The sequence below is a fragment of the Chaetura pelagica genome, unplaced genomic scaffold, assembly GCF_000747805.2.
Source record: "Chaetura pelagica isolate M959 unplaced genomic scaffold, ChaPel_1.0 scaffold46, whole genome shotgun sequence".
NCBI classification, from domain to species: Eukaryota; Metazoa; Chordata; class Aves; order Apodiformes; family Apodidae; genus Chaetura; species Chaetura pelagica.
In genome coordinates this window covers 4,758,746-4,772,107 of record NW_009954102.1, presented here as the reverse complement: position 1 = coordinate 4,772,107, position 13,362 = coordinate 4,758,746, and the positions used below count along the sequence as shown (strand labels likewise).

The 13,362-nt window shown below is 40.5% G+C and overlaps 1 protein-coding gene across 1 annotated transcript in view; it reads right to left on the bottom strand.

The window, feature by feature from the left end:
* Positions 1-13,362, bottom strand: part of KLHL29 (kelch-like family member 29) — a 247,526-nt gene that overhangs the window by 142,318 nt on the left and 91,846 nt on the right. The window contains exons 2-3 of the mRNA XM_010002410.1: positions 737-878; positions 323-354 (exon numbers count right to left, since the gene is read on the bottom strand). Coding sequence (XP_010000712.1) covers positions 323-354; positions 737-878 — 174 coding nt within the window. The remainder of the gene's footprint in view (positions 1-322; positions 355-736; positions 879-13,362) is intronic.

Below are 13,362 nucleotides of genomic sequence, written 5' to 3'. Positions count from 1 at the left end.
AGGAAGGGCGGCGGTGGCGGCGGGCTGGGCACGGCACGGGCACCAAGGAAAACCAACACCCCCGCGCCTTCCTGTTCCCGCATCGCCCCAACGCACCCTTCTCCTTCACAGCTCCTCGAGCGGCTCAGGGTCTGGGAGCTGTTCCCAACTGGTAAGTGCTTAAAATTGCTGCCGTGATGGGAGCGCAATTGTTAAAATACTCGTCAGGTGACGTGCGGCGTGTTTGCGGTTTTATACATTTTGTGCTCTACGCAGCTTAAGCACGCGCTTCCAAGGAAATTAACCTCTTTCCCCACCGTGCTTTCATGGCTCCCTGACAAACACTCTGTGTGTATAATAACGGTGCTCCAGCCACTACAAAGAGATTGTAATTAGGCGTCTGGCATAGTAGCACAATGTATGATATGTGTCTGGAAGCTGGAAATCATTTCAGGTAGTTCTGGACATAAAAGAGGTCTTAAAGTATTAGAAAGTGCCTCTTACTGTAGTGAAGGCAGAGGAGAAAAAAAACAAACCAAAATGCACTCTAATGAACTTGCAGGCATTTTAGTACATTTATATTAGCCCCAGCACAGAAGAAACTTGAGGGGTGTCTACAATGAAAGAAAAATCCTGCTACAGAATAAAGAAAGGGCTCACAATGAAGTCTAATTTATGAAGGTAAATGGAGATGGTGTATTGAATTTGCTCTGAATGATTTTCTCTTGTAGAATTACAAATAAGATTAGAAACATACCTGGGTTTTCATTCTCCCTCATCTGTTTAGATGGAGGCTCATCTGTGTCCCAGGGTGTGGACTGATTGATGGGTGTCTGTCCCCACCTGACACTTGTGGCAAGTCCTTGAGGCTGATTTTCAGTCTTGGAAATGCAAGGTGTCTACCAGAGAGAGAGAAAAATACAGAATAAGAAATGTTTAGACTATTGGGAATTATTACTGCTCCTCATAGCTAGTCACTTGCTTGTTTGTTTGTTACAGTTCAAGAAGATATTCTAAAATCTTTAAATATCATTCTCCTCCAGGCTTGCATGACATATCTGTATGGAAAATACAACATATTTGAAAAAAAATTATTCTGGAAATTTAACAGACCCCTCTTTCTGTAAAAAAGTCCATGACAAACCAGCATTTTCAGTAGTAAGTTGCTTCTTTTGCCTTGAAAATAAAAAAAAAACCTCAACAGATACTGTAATAGCCATTCCGTCAAAACCTACATAAAATGGGACAATACTCTGTTTGCTCAGTCTCTTCCCAAAATAGTGATTTTGTTTAGCAGACAGCAGAACAAGAGATTTACAACCCTAGGACAAATTACTGCAGAACAGTACAGAGAAGTCTTACTATTTACTGTCTGTCAACTCTTTAAAACTGAATGCCAATAAAAAGAAGCAGCATTACAGTCATTGGCTGCTAAAGTACGTATGTTGGCAGCTCTTCAGAGATGTTAAAATAACTGTAAAGTAGGGGAAGAATTGGGGCTGAATAATCATCAAAGGGTTATGATCTGAAAGAGATTTCTTGATAAAGAAACCATCACGTGGATTTAAATGCTAATGCAGCCTCCCTCCCCCAGCTTCAGAGGATCTTCCCAAACAACCACTTCTTTGCTGAGAGAAAGCTTGTTGAAAGCAAGGGTGCTCCAACAGGTCTCGTTTACTTAACTCTGCAGTGTATTTTGTTGCTGGAAGATTAAAAGTTTTTTTGTTTTGTTTTTACTGGTGTCAGAACCTCTAAACCAAGGAAATGGAACCAGCTGCCTATTGCTGAATGAGCACTGAGGACTGAAGCTATAAAGAACAGGAGATCAGTCTGAGCGATTGCTTGTTTCTCTTACATCTGGGAAGTAATTTAGCTCTGAGCCAGGGGTACAGCAGCTCCATAAATGCCCTGGGTCACGCAGTACCAATGAAATCTTTGTCAACACCAGCAGCTTTTTTCCCCTTCACCGGTACCTCAATACCCCCTGAAAAGAAGTCATCAGCAGACCCATTTATGCACTCTGCAAATACATGCACACCTTTCCCAAGCCCATCAGTCATTCCTGTCTTTAAAACCTGTTGGAGGTGCCTGCTTCCTCCTGCCCACCTTTCTCCCCCCCTATCACCCCCGCTAACTCTTCTGCCCTGCTCCAATGCTCCTTTCCTTCATCCAAGTCCCTCTGTCACCCACTTCCTCTTCCACCTGAGCATTATCCTCCTTGAGCTCTGGGAGCAATGACTCCCTGAGTGCAGACCTTGATGAAGATAGTGTTTTTGCTCTGCTGCTCTCCTTGTTCCCAGAAGCCATAATAGGAATATTTTCCCCACTAGAAATGCTATACTTCATTAAATGTAGATGTTCACAGGGAAATGGCATTTTTACTGTCTTTTTTTCATTGGAATGTTGTAGTTAGAATTTTCAGCTTGTTGAAGTTTTAATTGCCAGCCTGTGTCCATTTCCCCCTTCTCCCCCCCACAAAATGCATAAATTTATTCTTTTCCATGGTTTTGGGGGTCTTGTTGTTGTTGTTTTGGCTGTTTTTATAATTTAACTTCTCCACTTTTTTTTTTTCCACTGCTATGAAGGACAACAATATCCAGGTTTTAGATTCACATTTCCCTCTGCCCCCTCCATTTGAACTACTTCTTCAGCTTCTGCAGTTGAAATAAAAATTGAGTCAAGAAAGGCAAAAAGAGAGGACAAGCAAGAGCTTTAAGGTTCCTTCTGTTGTATTCATGGCAAAGAAAGGGCAGGAGAGGAAGAAAGAAATCTCATTTTTGAAAAGCTTTCTATTTATAAATTGTCCTGAGGAGAGATTTAATCTGAATACCTTTAGCTTTTACATTGTACAAGGCCTTTGACATGGGATACAATGCTGTTGGTGGTTTACTAGTTTATGTTAGCAGTATCCTTTTGGATCTAGCTAAACTGTTTAACAGTGGTCAAAGTACTCTGCAGTAAGAAAAGTAAGAAGGAAAAAAAGAGCACCACCAGCATTCTCTGCTTATAAATCAGCTAAGATACTTCCTTCAGAAACACTCTATATTTTGAAGAAAAGCTTTAAAAAATACTAACTGCAATAGAGAAAACTGGGCATTTTTTGTCCAAAGATGGACAGGAGGATTCAGGACTCAAATCATACCCCATATGCTCCACATGTGACATGTATGCATTTCATTTGTTGTATGGACTGGGTCTTACAAGTGGGTTTGAAATACGTACTTCTGATTACACTGTGGCATGTTCAAGATGTGCAGCATCTTCTGTAACTTTGTTACATACCCAAGCTGCTTTAAAACAGTGTCAATCTAAAATAAGAACAAATATTCCTGTACCTGAACTAATACAGAACTACAAATATGCTATCGTTTGAAAAGAACCCATATGTTCTGTAAAGAGTGAGTAAAAAAGGGAGAATGTGACACAGCTCTTCTAAATCTTACCAAAAAAACCACCTGCCTTTTTTGAAATGGAAAGCTTGCTTTCCAAAGAAATAGAGCACCAGGTCAGGCACGTATGAAACTGGTGGAGTTTGCACCCAAGTCTAGATCCAAAGTCTGTACTTTGAGCTTTAATAAATAGGAAAGAGGTTCACAGGTCTGCTGTCAATAAATACTTCTCCTCCACTTCCACAACATGCTTTTTAAATCAAATTTCCAGCCCCTCCCCCCCCCGCTAAATATGCTGCCAAACTCGGCTTCTTAGAGAGAGGCTCTGTGGATTTAAATGAGCAAGTCCAGTACATTGCTTTAAATTGTACTCCTGAGCTTGTATTTCTTTGATCAGAAAGAGCTGGAGATTAGCCGGAATGAAATCACAACACACATTCATGAAACACAGTTTAGACAATGATGGTGGTGTAAACAGAAACACAGCTTACTAAACTTGTATATATATACATATATATATATATAAGTCTGGTCTCTGATCTAATTTCTGCATTATTTTTACTACTAGATGAAGGGTTACATTACAAGTGTTACATGTCTCTGATCCAATTGCGGCAATTACTGATTTGTGTATCTGGAATGCAAAATTATTTCCAACATTATCAAACAAAAGAACTTTCTGTCCATGCGCCCAGGCACATGACAGCACTCTATTTGATGCTTTTAATGTACAACACAAATGACCAAAAAATGATCTGTATTATGCTAGTTGTGCAGGGGGAAGAGATGTGTTCCATTAGTGATCTGCAGACTTCACAGAAACTAATTGTACTATGTTATACTTTTATCTTTAGCTTTCATGTCAGATGCTTGTTTGAATTAAACACGAAACACATGAAAAAAGGAAATGCATTACAAAATCTAGGGGGTATGGATTTTAAAACACAGCCAAATGTCTACTTACATGAAAAGACAAGAAGGTTTCTAAAAGGTCTGTCGAAGCCTGGCTCGTCAACAGCAGCACTGGATATTTAATTGCCTTAAATTCATGGCAGACTACACAGATTACTAAAGCAACCATCAGCATCCTTGTAGCACCCTTAAAATGTTCAATCTGTGCCCTTTGTCATGGATGGAGTACCCCAAATCTGAGGGGTTTTCCCCTTTTGCTTGAAATAACCCGAAGAACAAATAACATTTCACCTGAAGCTTGCATTTCACCTCATGCCTGCCTCTTTGAACTCCAGCAGTGAGCAATCTCCCAGTTTTAAGGAAATGAACTGCAATACAGATGTATGGGCAAAACAGAGCAAGATGGAACCATTTCAGAATTACATGAGACTAACACAGATGAATTGCCAGGTTGGTTGTTGATTTTTTTGTAGCTCAAACAGTCATAAACTACAGCCATAGGCAACAGTAATTGGTGTACAGCTGATCCACAAGACCTTATTAAATTAAAACACTAAAAACCTTCAGATTCATGAGGCTTTTCAGAATACCCACAAGAAAGTTCCTGAGTTCACAGGAATCAGCTGGTGCTGAAGACTGGGAATTAGTGACTTGTTCTGTACTGCATCAGTTTGCATGGTTACTATCAAGTGTTCAGGAGGCATAGCTACAACTAAATTTGACTCTTAAGTCCCGAGTTTCACAAATCTTTGATGAAATAAGACCTAAACTTTTAGTAAAACCTTTTTTACATCAACAGGAGCAAAACCTACTGCACTACTACCAGCATTCCAGAGTATGTTAGTAGAATTAAAAAAACAACAACCAAAATCAAACCATAAAAATTCCAGTACATTTTTCTTCAGGCTCAACACCAAACACTTCCTGGGAGGTCCTTATAAACACATTTGAGCAGTTTTCCCCAAAGGCTTGTAAAAGTGCTGACATACATCCTGCTATGGCTCAGAGTGCTAAGACCTATTCTGACAGTTTCATGAACAAAAAAGAACTAATCTGGATAGAGGGATCCTATTTGTGGTTCTCAGCGACCAAAATTATTTTACTAAGGCCTTCATTTAAAGTGATGGATGAGGAGCAGCAATTCTCTGTTCCAGTTATCCAAAAGAGATTGGGAATGGCAGCTTAATACTAAGCTAATGTATCCAATATTTAACCCACTCTATTTTTTCTCCCCATTGAAAATAAAAAGGCTGAGACATACGCATGCATAGAGGCAAACATTCCCTCCCACAGAGTCAGATTTTATGGCCTGTCATGGGTAAAAGCAACTTCAAATTAATGAGGGAATTCCTTTTAAAGCTATTGGCTATGCCTTGCTCTAACAAGTAATGACTGGTAGCCCTGGTTGGGTTTTAAGCTTGAATGTGTCTGGTGTTCTTAAAGGCTCAGTGGTCTCTGCACCTAAGAGTTTATGGTCTAATTTGCAGTTCACACTGCTAGATATTGCATGAAACAGGTATTATTTGTGTGCATGAGGCATGCATGTAAAATCTGAACTACACAGAGACAGATCTTCATCGGGGGTAAATTTCTATGCCATGTTGGAGGAAATCCCAAACATATCTCGAGTCAGTCCGTGGCCAAAGAAGCTCTTAAGTATGGATGCTAAGCTTTTAAAGATGCAGTGATGACAGTAATACCTCCCTAGCACTGTTGGGCTGGGCTACAGAAATGAAAGTGTTGTTTTAAGAGACGGATGTACTGTAATATATTAAAAATCTAAGAGAGATGGACAGACCAGTGTGCAAGAAGAACAGAATGAGCTGCACTGCAGTAAAACCTCATTCAAGAACTTGCTCATGGGTGGAGAGAAGAACTCATCTACCTTACAGTTCCCATCACCAGGCAATTCTGCGATGACACAGCGTTGTTTTTCTCTTTTCAGAGCTAATGTGGAAGCAGCAAGAAAGAGAATAATACAGTTAACTCGTAGGAAAAATGTTGCTACCCTGCATAAAAGACAAAAGAAGTCTCCTTTCCCTCTCAAGTGGAGAGAATAATTCAGTACTGGCATTTTAAACACCATTCAGAGATGAGCTAGTGTGAGCTCTGGAAAACTGAGATATAGTCTCCAGGTGAGACATAGGGCTTAGCAGCAGGATACAGTCTGCATTCATTCCCATTTTCCCAGGGATTTAAAGACACTCCCCCCTTTGTATTAATGACATGGGCTTGCAGAAACCCACAAGTGCAGAGGGAACCACACCTCAGACAGGTACAGCACAACATTCTCTACCCAGCCCTATTCCAGTCTGTGAGGTGCTAAGAAGGCAGATGGATAAACAGGGCCGACTTCTTCTGCCCACCAACATCAACCCACATTTCCTGGACTGAGCCTCTTTGCCACCTCATTCACATTTGTTCACCTGTTACCTTTCCAAATAAGGCAGTCAGCCCAAATCCCAGTCTGACAATGCATTCCAGAAATTGATCCAAATGCTCCTGTTTCATTAACCCTTCCCAAGGTTCCCTACTCACACTGACTGCATGTCTGGGGAATTAAGAGGAATTAAGTGATGGAAAAGGGGGAAGAAAGATGGGATAGAAGGTTGTGAATTGATCACAGGTGATACCTATTTGTTTCTGGTGGCCGCACTGCCCAGGACAACCACCACTCTCACACCAGTGCTCCAGCTAGGTGCTCAGAATTAGATGGAAATGAATGCAGGACTATGAAATGGTAAGAGCACTTATAAATGACACTTTGTATTCCATCTTGGAAAATTTCACCAGCAGAGGCTCAGGTACTCACCCAGCTGCCTTCGTTTCTCAGCGAGAACATCAGGGAACGGAGCTGAGGTATCGAACCGAAGTCCCGGCTGCGACACTTGCTGCTCCAGGACACCAGGGACATCAGCGCACGACACTGGGTTCGAGCACAGAAGCCCCACTTTAGCCTGAGCAGAACCTCCTCTGCTAACACGGTCGGCATGCAGATCAATCCCAAATCAGAACAAAGCTACAAATGCAAAACCATCTCACAACAGAGGAAGACGCTCAACGTCAGGAACAACGCGGCAGCACGTACTGCAGAGAACATGCACTGCCCAACCCAGGGGGGCTCTCAAGAGATCCTGCAGGCATCCCATGGTAAAGGCAGAGAAATCCAATTCATCATAAGAGCTTTTTGTCAGAGGGCAAAAGGAAATATGGGTAATAATGGAGTAAGTGCTTGTCAGAGCAGAATCCCAAGGGTGTACAAAGGATGTAACCCCTGTGTACTGGCAAAGCTAGTCAAGAACGACCTAAAGGGGCAGACTGCTTGAAAACTAAACATTCATCTTGAATGTAAATGCTGGCCATGGCTAAGTTTAGAAGTCGCTCTGCATGGCATTTTTGCCCCAAATTTCCAATGGATTTTCAAACAAGACCCTGAATTTCATTGTGGATCAGGGCCTAAAGCATTAGAAATAAAGAGAGGAATACTTATTGAGAGAAAGCTGTAACACTTTAGGCTTCAAACCCAGTATTAAGTTGCTTGAGAAAAGTTCCCCTTCGTTGTTTGGATGCCAACATTTTACATTCAAGCCTGTGAATTCAGTATTGCAATTGTAGTACAGAATTCCCTGGCAGGAAAGTGCATGTTCTCTGCCTACACAGCAGGCACGTAAAATCAAAATAAAATCGAACAAAATAAAATAAAATAACCAAAACCCAAGATAAGCCTGTGAGTGTTGAGCAGTGCTGCATGATATTACTGATTTATTAACTTGGCTTGATTAATAAGTCTCTAATCAAGGGTACATTTAGTTTGCACATACATTTCACTTTCTAACAAGCACTTCTGTGTGCTCACTTTAGTTTCCATAATCTGATCCCCATCTTAGGAAGCTTTCTTTAAGGGAGAACAGAGAATTCTTTTTCTAAAAAAAGGATCAAAGTGTACTCAGTCAACTCTCAAACAAAAGGACAGTCAGTACTATAGAAACAGCATGCTTACCTTTCACAGCAAAAAAAAAAAAAAAAAAAGCCTATAGGTCCAGATTTATCACTGCCTTAAGTTCATCAACATCAATTGAGCTATTACATTGTGGCTGAATTTGGCTGATAGCAATTTAAAATCTTCTACTTTCTTTGAGAGTCTTCCATCAATAAGATGCTAATTTAATGCATAATTTAAACTGCACTGTCCTTTAACTCAACGTTTGTAAATAATTAAAAAAAAAGAACTAAAAATCCTTTTACATTTATAAAACTGCCCTGCTTTTTTTTACTGCAAAACAACAAAGACTTTGCAATAAGGGATTTATTTATTCCTTAAATCTGAAAGTAAAAGCTGTAAAAAAGATGAGGAGAAACTGATTTACAAGATAAAACAATTAGCTCTGGGGTATGTACATTAAGACTAATAAATTTCACATAATTTTTAAAGGAGTGGAGGAGGAATCCCAAATATATTGGACTTTATTCAAATTCTATTGAAATGTTAAATTAAAAGCATCTTCTGAAGGTAAGTTATGCAGTCACTAAAATTAAGATGTGAAAACTGGGATTGGAGTGCTGCATCTCTCAAAGAGGAGATACAATTTCAGAATCCATCCCTTTTCTTACACAAAAGATAATATCTAAAATCCGGCCATTCCTGTAATTGCTCTGGTCTTGTTAGAAATTTGGGTTGTGCAGGAGAAACACAAATATATTCCACAGTAAAAAAACCACAAAGATAATAAACTGCATTCCCTTTTAATAAAAAATAATGTATCTCACTGATTCTTATTAAAATATATTTTTCTTTCTATGCAGACAGCTGAAAAGGCATTTTAAGACTCAAACAAGTCTGTGCAAAAACAGCCCGAACCCATCAATCTCCCAGTTGGTTCTTAAAAGAAGCTAAACATTCACCAAGCTGTTCTGACCAGACGTGCCTGGCAGATCCTTTTTGGGAATGAGGTTTCAAGATGCAATCCTGCTTTCATTCAGATTCACAGCTTTAATAACACAAGAAGTTCACTGCAGGATCGGGCAGTTGGGCTGTCATTTAATTTGATTTACAACAGAGGGCTAAGGTATGTTTTTTCTGGGAACACAGTCACCATTTTCTGCAGGTTTTCCAGTTTGGAGGTTTTATGTCAAATAATTCCTGCTCATGTTGTTCCTGTGTCTCCACGCTACCAGTGGCAAGCTGTCCTGTTCTCCAGCCTTCCTTCAGCAGAACTGATTCGTGGACTAGCATGAGAGCTTCAGCTGCCTCCAACATCATCCTTCTAAAAGACTGATGGCAAACACATCCTATACCAAGCAATAAATCTAGCAAATGGCTATTAGACATACTTTGCTGTCCACAGCCACACAATTTAAAGTAAAACAGATAATGGTAGAGCTGTGGCTAGCATTACTAGCAGGACCTGCCAGAATCATGCTACATTGCCACTCATTTTTTCCAGGCAACTCACTCTCATTTTTGGGGGGTGAATCAGATTATACTTCAGTATTACTCTGTGTGTGGCAATGTGCAATGCTAAATAGTCCTTCATCACATAAGGATAAATGGGTACTGTTAAGATTAAACTCTGCTTACACTTCCTCCAACAAACTGTTAAAATGTTCCTTCGCTTTTAAAATTATTTTAAATTCCTCTAGGTGTCCCGTTTGGGCCAGTGAACTCATTAAGAGGAAACCCAGCAAGGGTGGGGAATTTGGCCAAAGACACTGTACTTTTGAAAATCCACTGTTATGTAACTTTTAAAGAAAATTTCTGCTACTAAAAACATAAAACCTCCTACTCTCTGCTGAGAAGTCAACACAAACTAAACCAACTCTAAAAATAACCTCTCACTCAAAAAACTCCAAGGTAATGGGTAAAGAAGGAGGGGTTATTGTGAACCCTAAGTAACACAGGTTGGTTCTGTAAGCCATGTAGGGAAGGACAAGCTAAAATTAAATGACCTTTGGTAGGAATACCTCACCTACAACAGCAAGTCATGATCTGATCTTCCTAATTCTCCTCCTCCGCTCCTGCAGGTCACGGTCCATCAGAAGCTACTATTTCTGCTGGGATGGGTGCAGGGCAGACAGTGCCTTCATAACCTCCTAAGTTGAGCTGCCAGGGAGACCAACCTGGGGTCATTGCAGATAATACCCCTTAAGAGGCAGCATTTCCGCTGCTGAGCTTGCTGTAGCTTTCAGGAGAGGCAAAGGGAGTTTCTGCAGCCATAGCCTCCAGAAGACAAATAGAGCCTTTTTTGTTGTTGTTGTACTAAAGCTTCAACTAGAACACAAATCTATAAATATCTAACAGCGCAGATCAAAAAACTTTGGTCACAAGTATTGACCAGAAAGAAGAGTCAAAACAGGATCAAACACCTACTTTCAAAAAACCCCAACAAATGGGATACTGTCCACACAACAGGTAGAGATCAAGATAATCTCTCTTGCAAAGGCAAAATCTCCTTTCCCATCCACAGTAGTTTTTGGAGTAACTGTGTGCTTCAGACAAGCACTGATTGTACGCAGACTATCCAAACCACAGAGCCACACCTTGTTTTTTACATATTATTATTATTTTTTAATATCAAACAAGCATCACCTGCTGGTATCCTTAAAATCATTAGGTCGTTAAGAAAGTTGAGTCACTAAGCAAGACCCTTCATGTAACAGCAATGCAAGACACCTGCCTCAGAAAAGGTCACAGCTTTGGGTGGAGATGTCAAGTTGGACTAGATTGTTGTAGGTCCCTTCCAACTGAACTATTTCTATTCTATTCTATATAAACAATCAAATAAGTGTGTATATACACAAACATCATTATCATAGAATGGTTTGGGTTAGAAGGGACCTTAAACATCATCTAGTTCTAACCCCGCTGCATGGGCAGGGACACCTCCCACTAGATCAGGTTGTCCAGAGCCCGATGCAACCTGGTCCTGAACACTTCCAGGGATGGGGCTTCCACAACTTCCCTGGGCAACCTGTGCAGTGTCTCACCACCCTCTTAGTCAGTAATTTCTTCCTAATGTCTAACCTAAATCTCCCCTCTTCCAGTTTTAATCTATGACTCCTTGTCCTCTCACACACATAGATCTCTTTCCCTGTACTACTGAAATGTGAATGCAATTAAGATGTTCATCTCCGCTTCTTTCCAAAAGAAGTCTGAACTCCATGTACTGAGGAAGAAAAACATGAAGTAAAAGCTAACAGACTAGCTAAGCATCTGCTTTTCAAATGCTGCATTTGATTAATTATGTGATTTATTTTCAATGACTGATTCAATCAATTCTGATCAAATTAACAAAGACAATGATCAGAAATATCAGACTAAAACACAATACAAATTATTTGGTTCCAGGGGATCCAATCAAATGAAACAGGATTAAATTAGCCGGTGATCAGATTAAGCAGAAGTTGCTGCATAAAGTCAGAAATGTATCAGTACTTCAGGCCATTTGCTGTGTCTGTAGGTTGCCATTTCCAGCTCTTCCTAGAGCTCTCAATAAACTTTAAACAAGATTGTTTTCCCTAGGTATGACAAGAGTCATGTGGAAGAATTATTACTATACTATTATTATCATCATCATGATGATCATTATCATAATTATAATTGTTATTTCAAAGTACCACAGAACCTTGGGCTCTGCTACAAGAGGCATCCTGGAAAGAAAAAGTACATCCCCCCACACACGTGTGCAGCAGTCTGCACCTGAAGGAGTTTACAGTCTATGTGCAAGACACAGAGATCAAAAGGTGACAGAATATCAGGATACAATCAAAAAGACAGAAAAACCCATTTAATTCTACAGTGTTAGCAAAGCCCAAAGATGAAAAAGCTACTTTTCAACAAGAAGCGTTAATGAAAGTTGCCAGTGATACAGCTGGAAATGTAGTTCTTAGCTAAAAATCAAAGTAAATACAAGTATCACAGGAAAAGTACTTCCATTTGCTGTGTACTGACCTAAATCTTGAGCAGCCAACAAGGTCTTAGAGTACTGAACAGAGATGTGGCTTCAAACACATCGTGCTCACCCTGGTTCAGCTGGACCCATTAGTAAGCAACTGCAAAGGGACTTTGTGTCCAAAGTGAGGCAAAAAATGAGGCAGGGGACATTAGAAGCCAGCTCATTTGGAAGTAAACAGGAAAGCATTAATGTTAGAAAATGAAACCAAACTCAATTCCTGCCTTTTTTTTTCACTTTGAATCCTGGCCCCACCTACTGTGGTGGCACAAGGAGAGACACCAGACTGGTGGATGTGCCATTTGCATGGCACAGCTCCTCAGGAACACAAGACAGAGGAAAGCTACCCAGCCCCCATCACACTGTGGGGCTAAAGCAGAGGGCTTCTCCCAGCTTTCTTAAAAAAGGGAGTGTGCCTGTAACCAGAACAAAGGCCAAACCATATGCAAACATGTGAGATCCGAATCAACTGTCCCATTTGTCAGTGTCTCTTACAGAGGCATTCAGGAGTTGTATGGGAAGACTCCTTCCCTCTCACTTGGCACAGCACCTCCATAATTTCTAGGTATACATTTCCTGGTAACTGTAAGCAGACATCACGTCCATCCTCTGACAGGCTACCCGTCACCTGGCAGGATTTAGTCACTTGTGATCACCCTAGGACTTTTCATGCATGCAGGGAACAGATCAAGCTAAGTATTTTGACAAGCAATAGATGGGGTGTGGTTTGGTCTCTGTCTCAAATGAAACCACTGGAGACATCACACTAACTTCTGATGGTCAGCAAGCTTGGAGATCACCCAGGGGATCTGGTTTGTATGGCCACGGCCATGCATCCTACCCTTGCAGTTCACCATTTGCACCATAGATATTGATAGTGAAGGACTATCTCTATAGGACTGAAAATTAGATGAACTGTTTTATATATTGAGCTTGAAAATTATTTAGAGAAACATTCCTCTCTCCTTTCCCACAACTTACAGACTTAATATTTTACCTTTGTTTTCATCCACCACGGTGAGTGTATTTAAAGCATCAACTCTTCCTAGCCAAAAGACATCTGGCACTGCGATTACGAATTCTGTTCCCTTAAAGAGTATCTTATTTGTATGTGTGGGCTTTTTCTCCTGCTG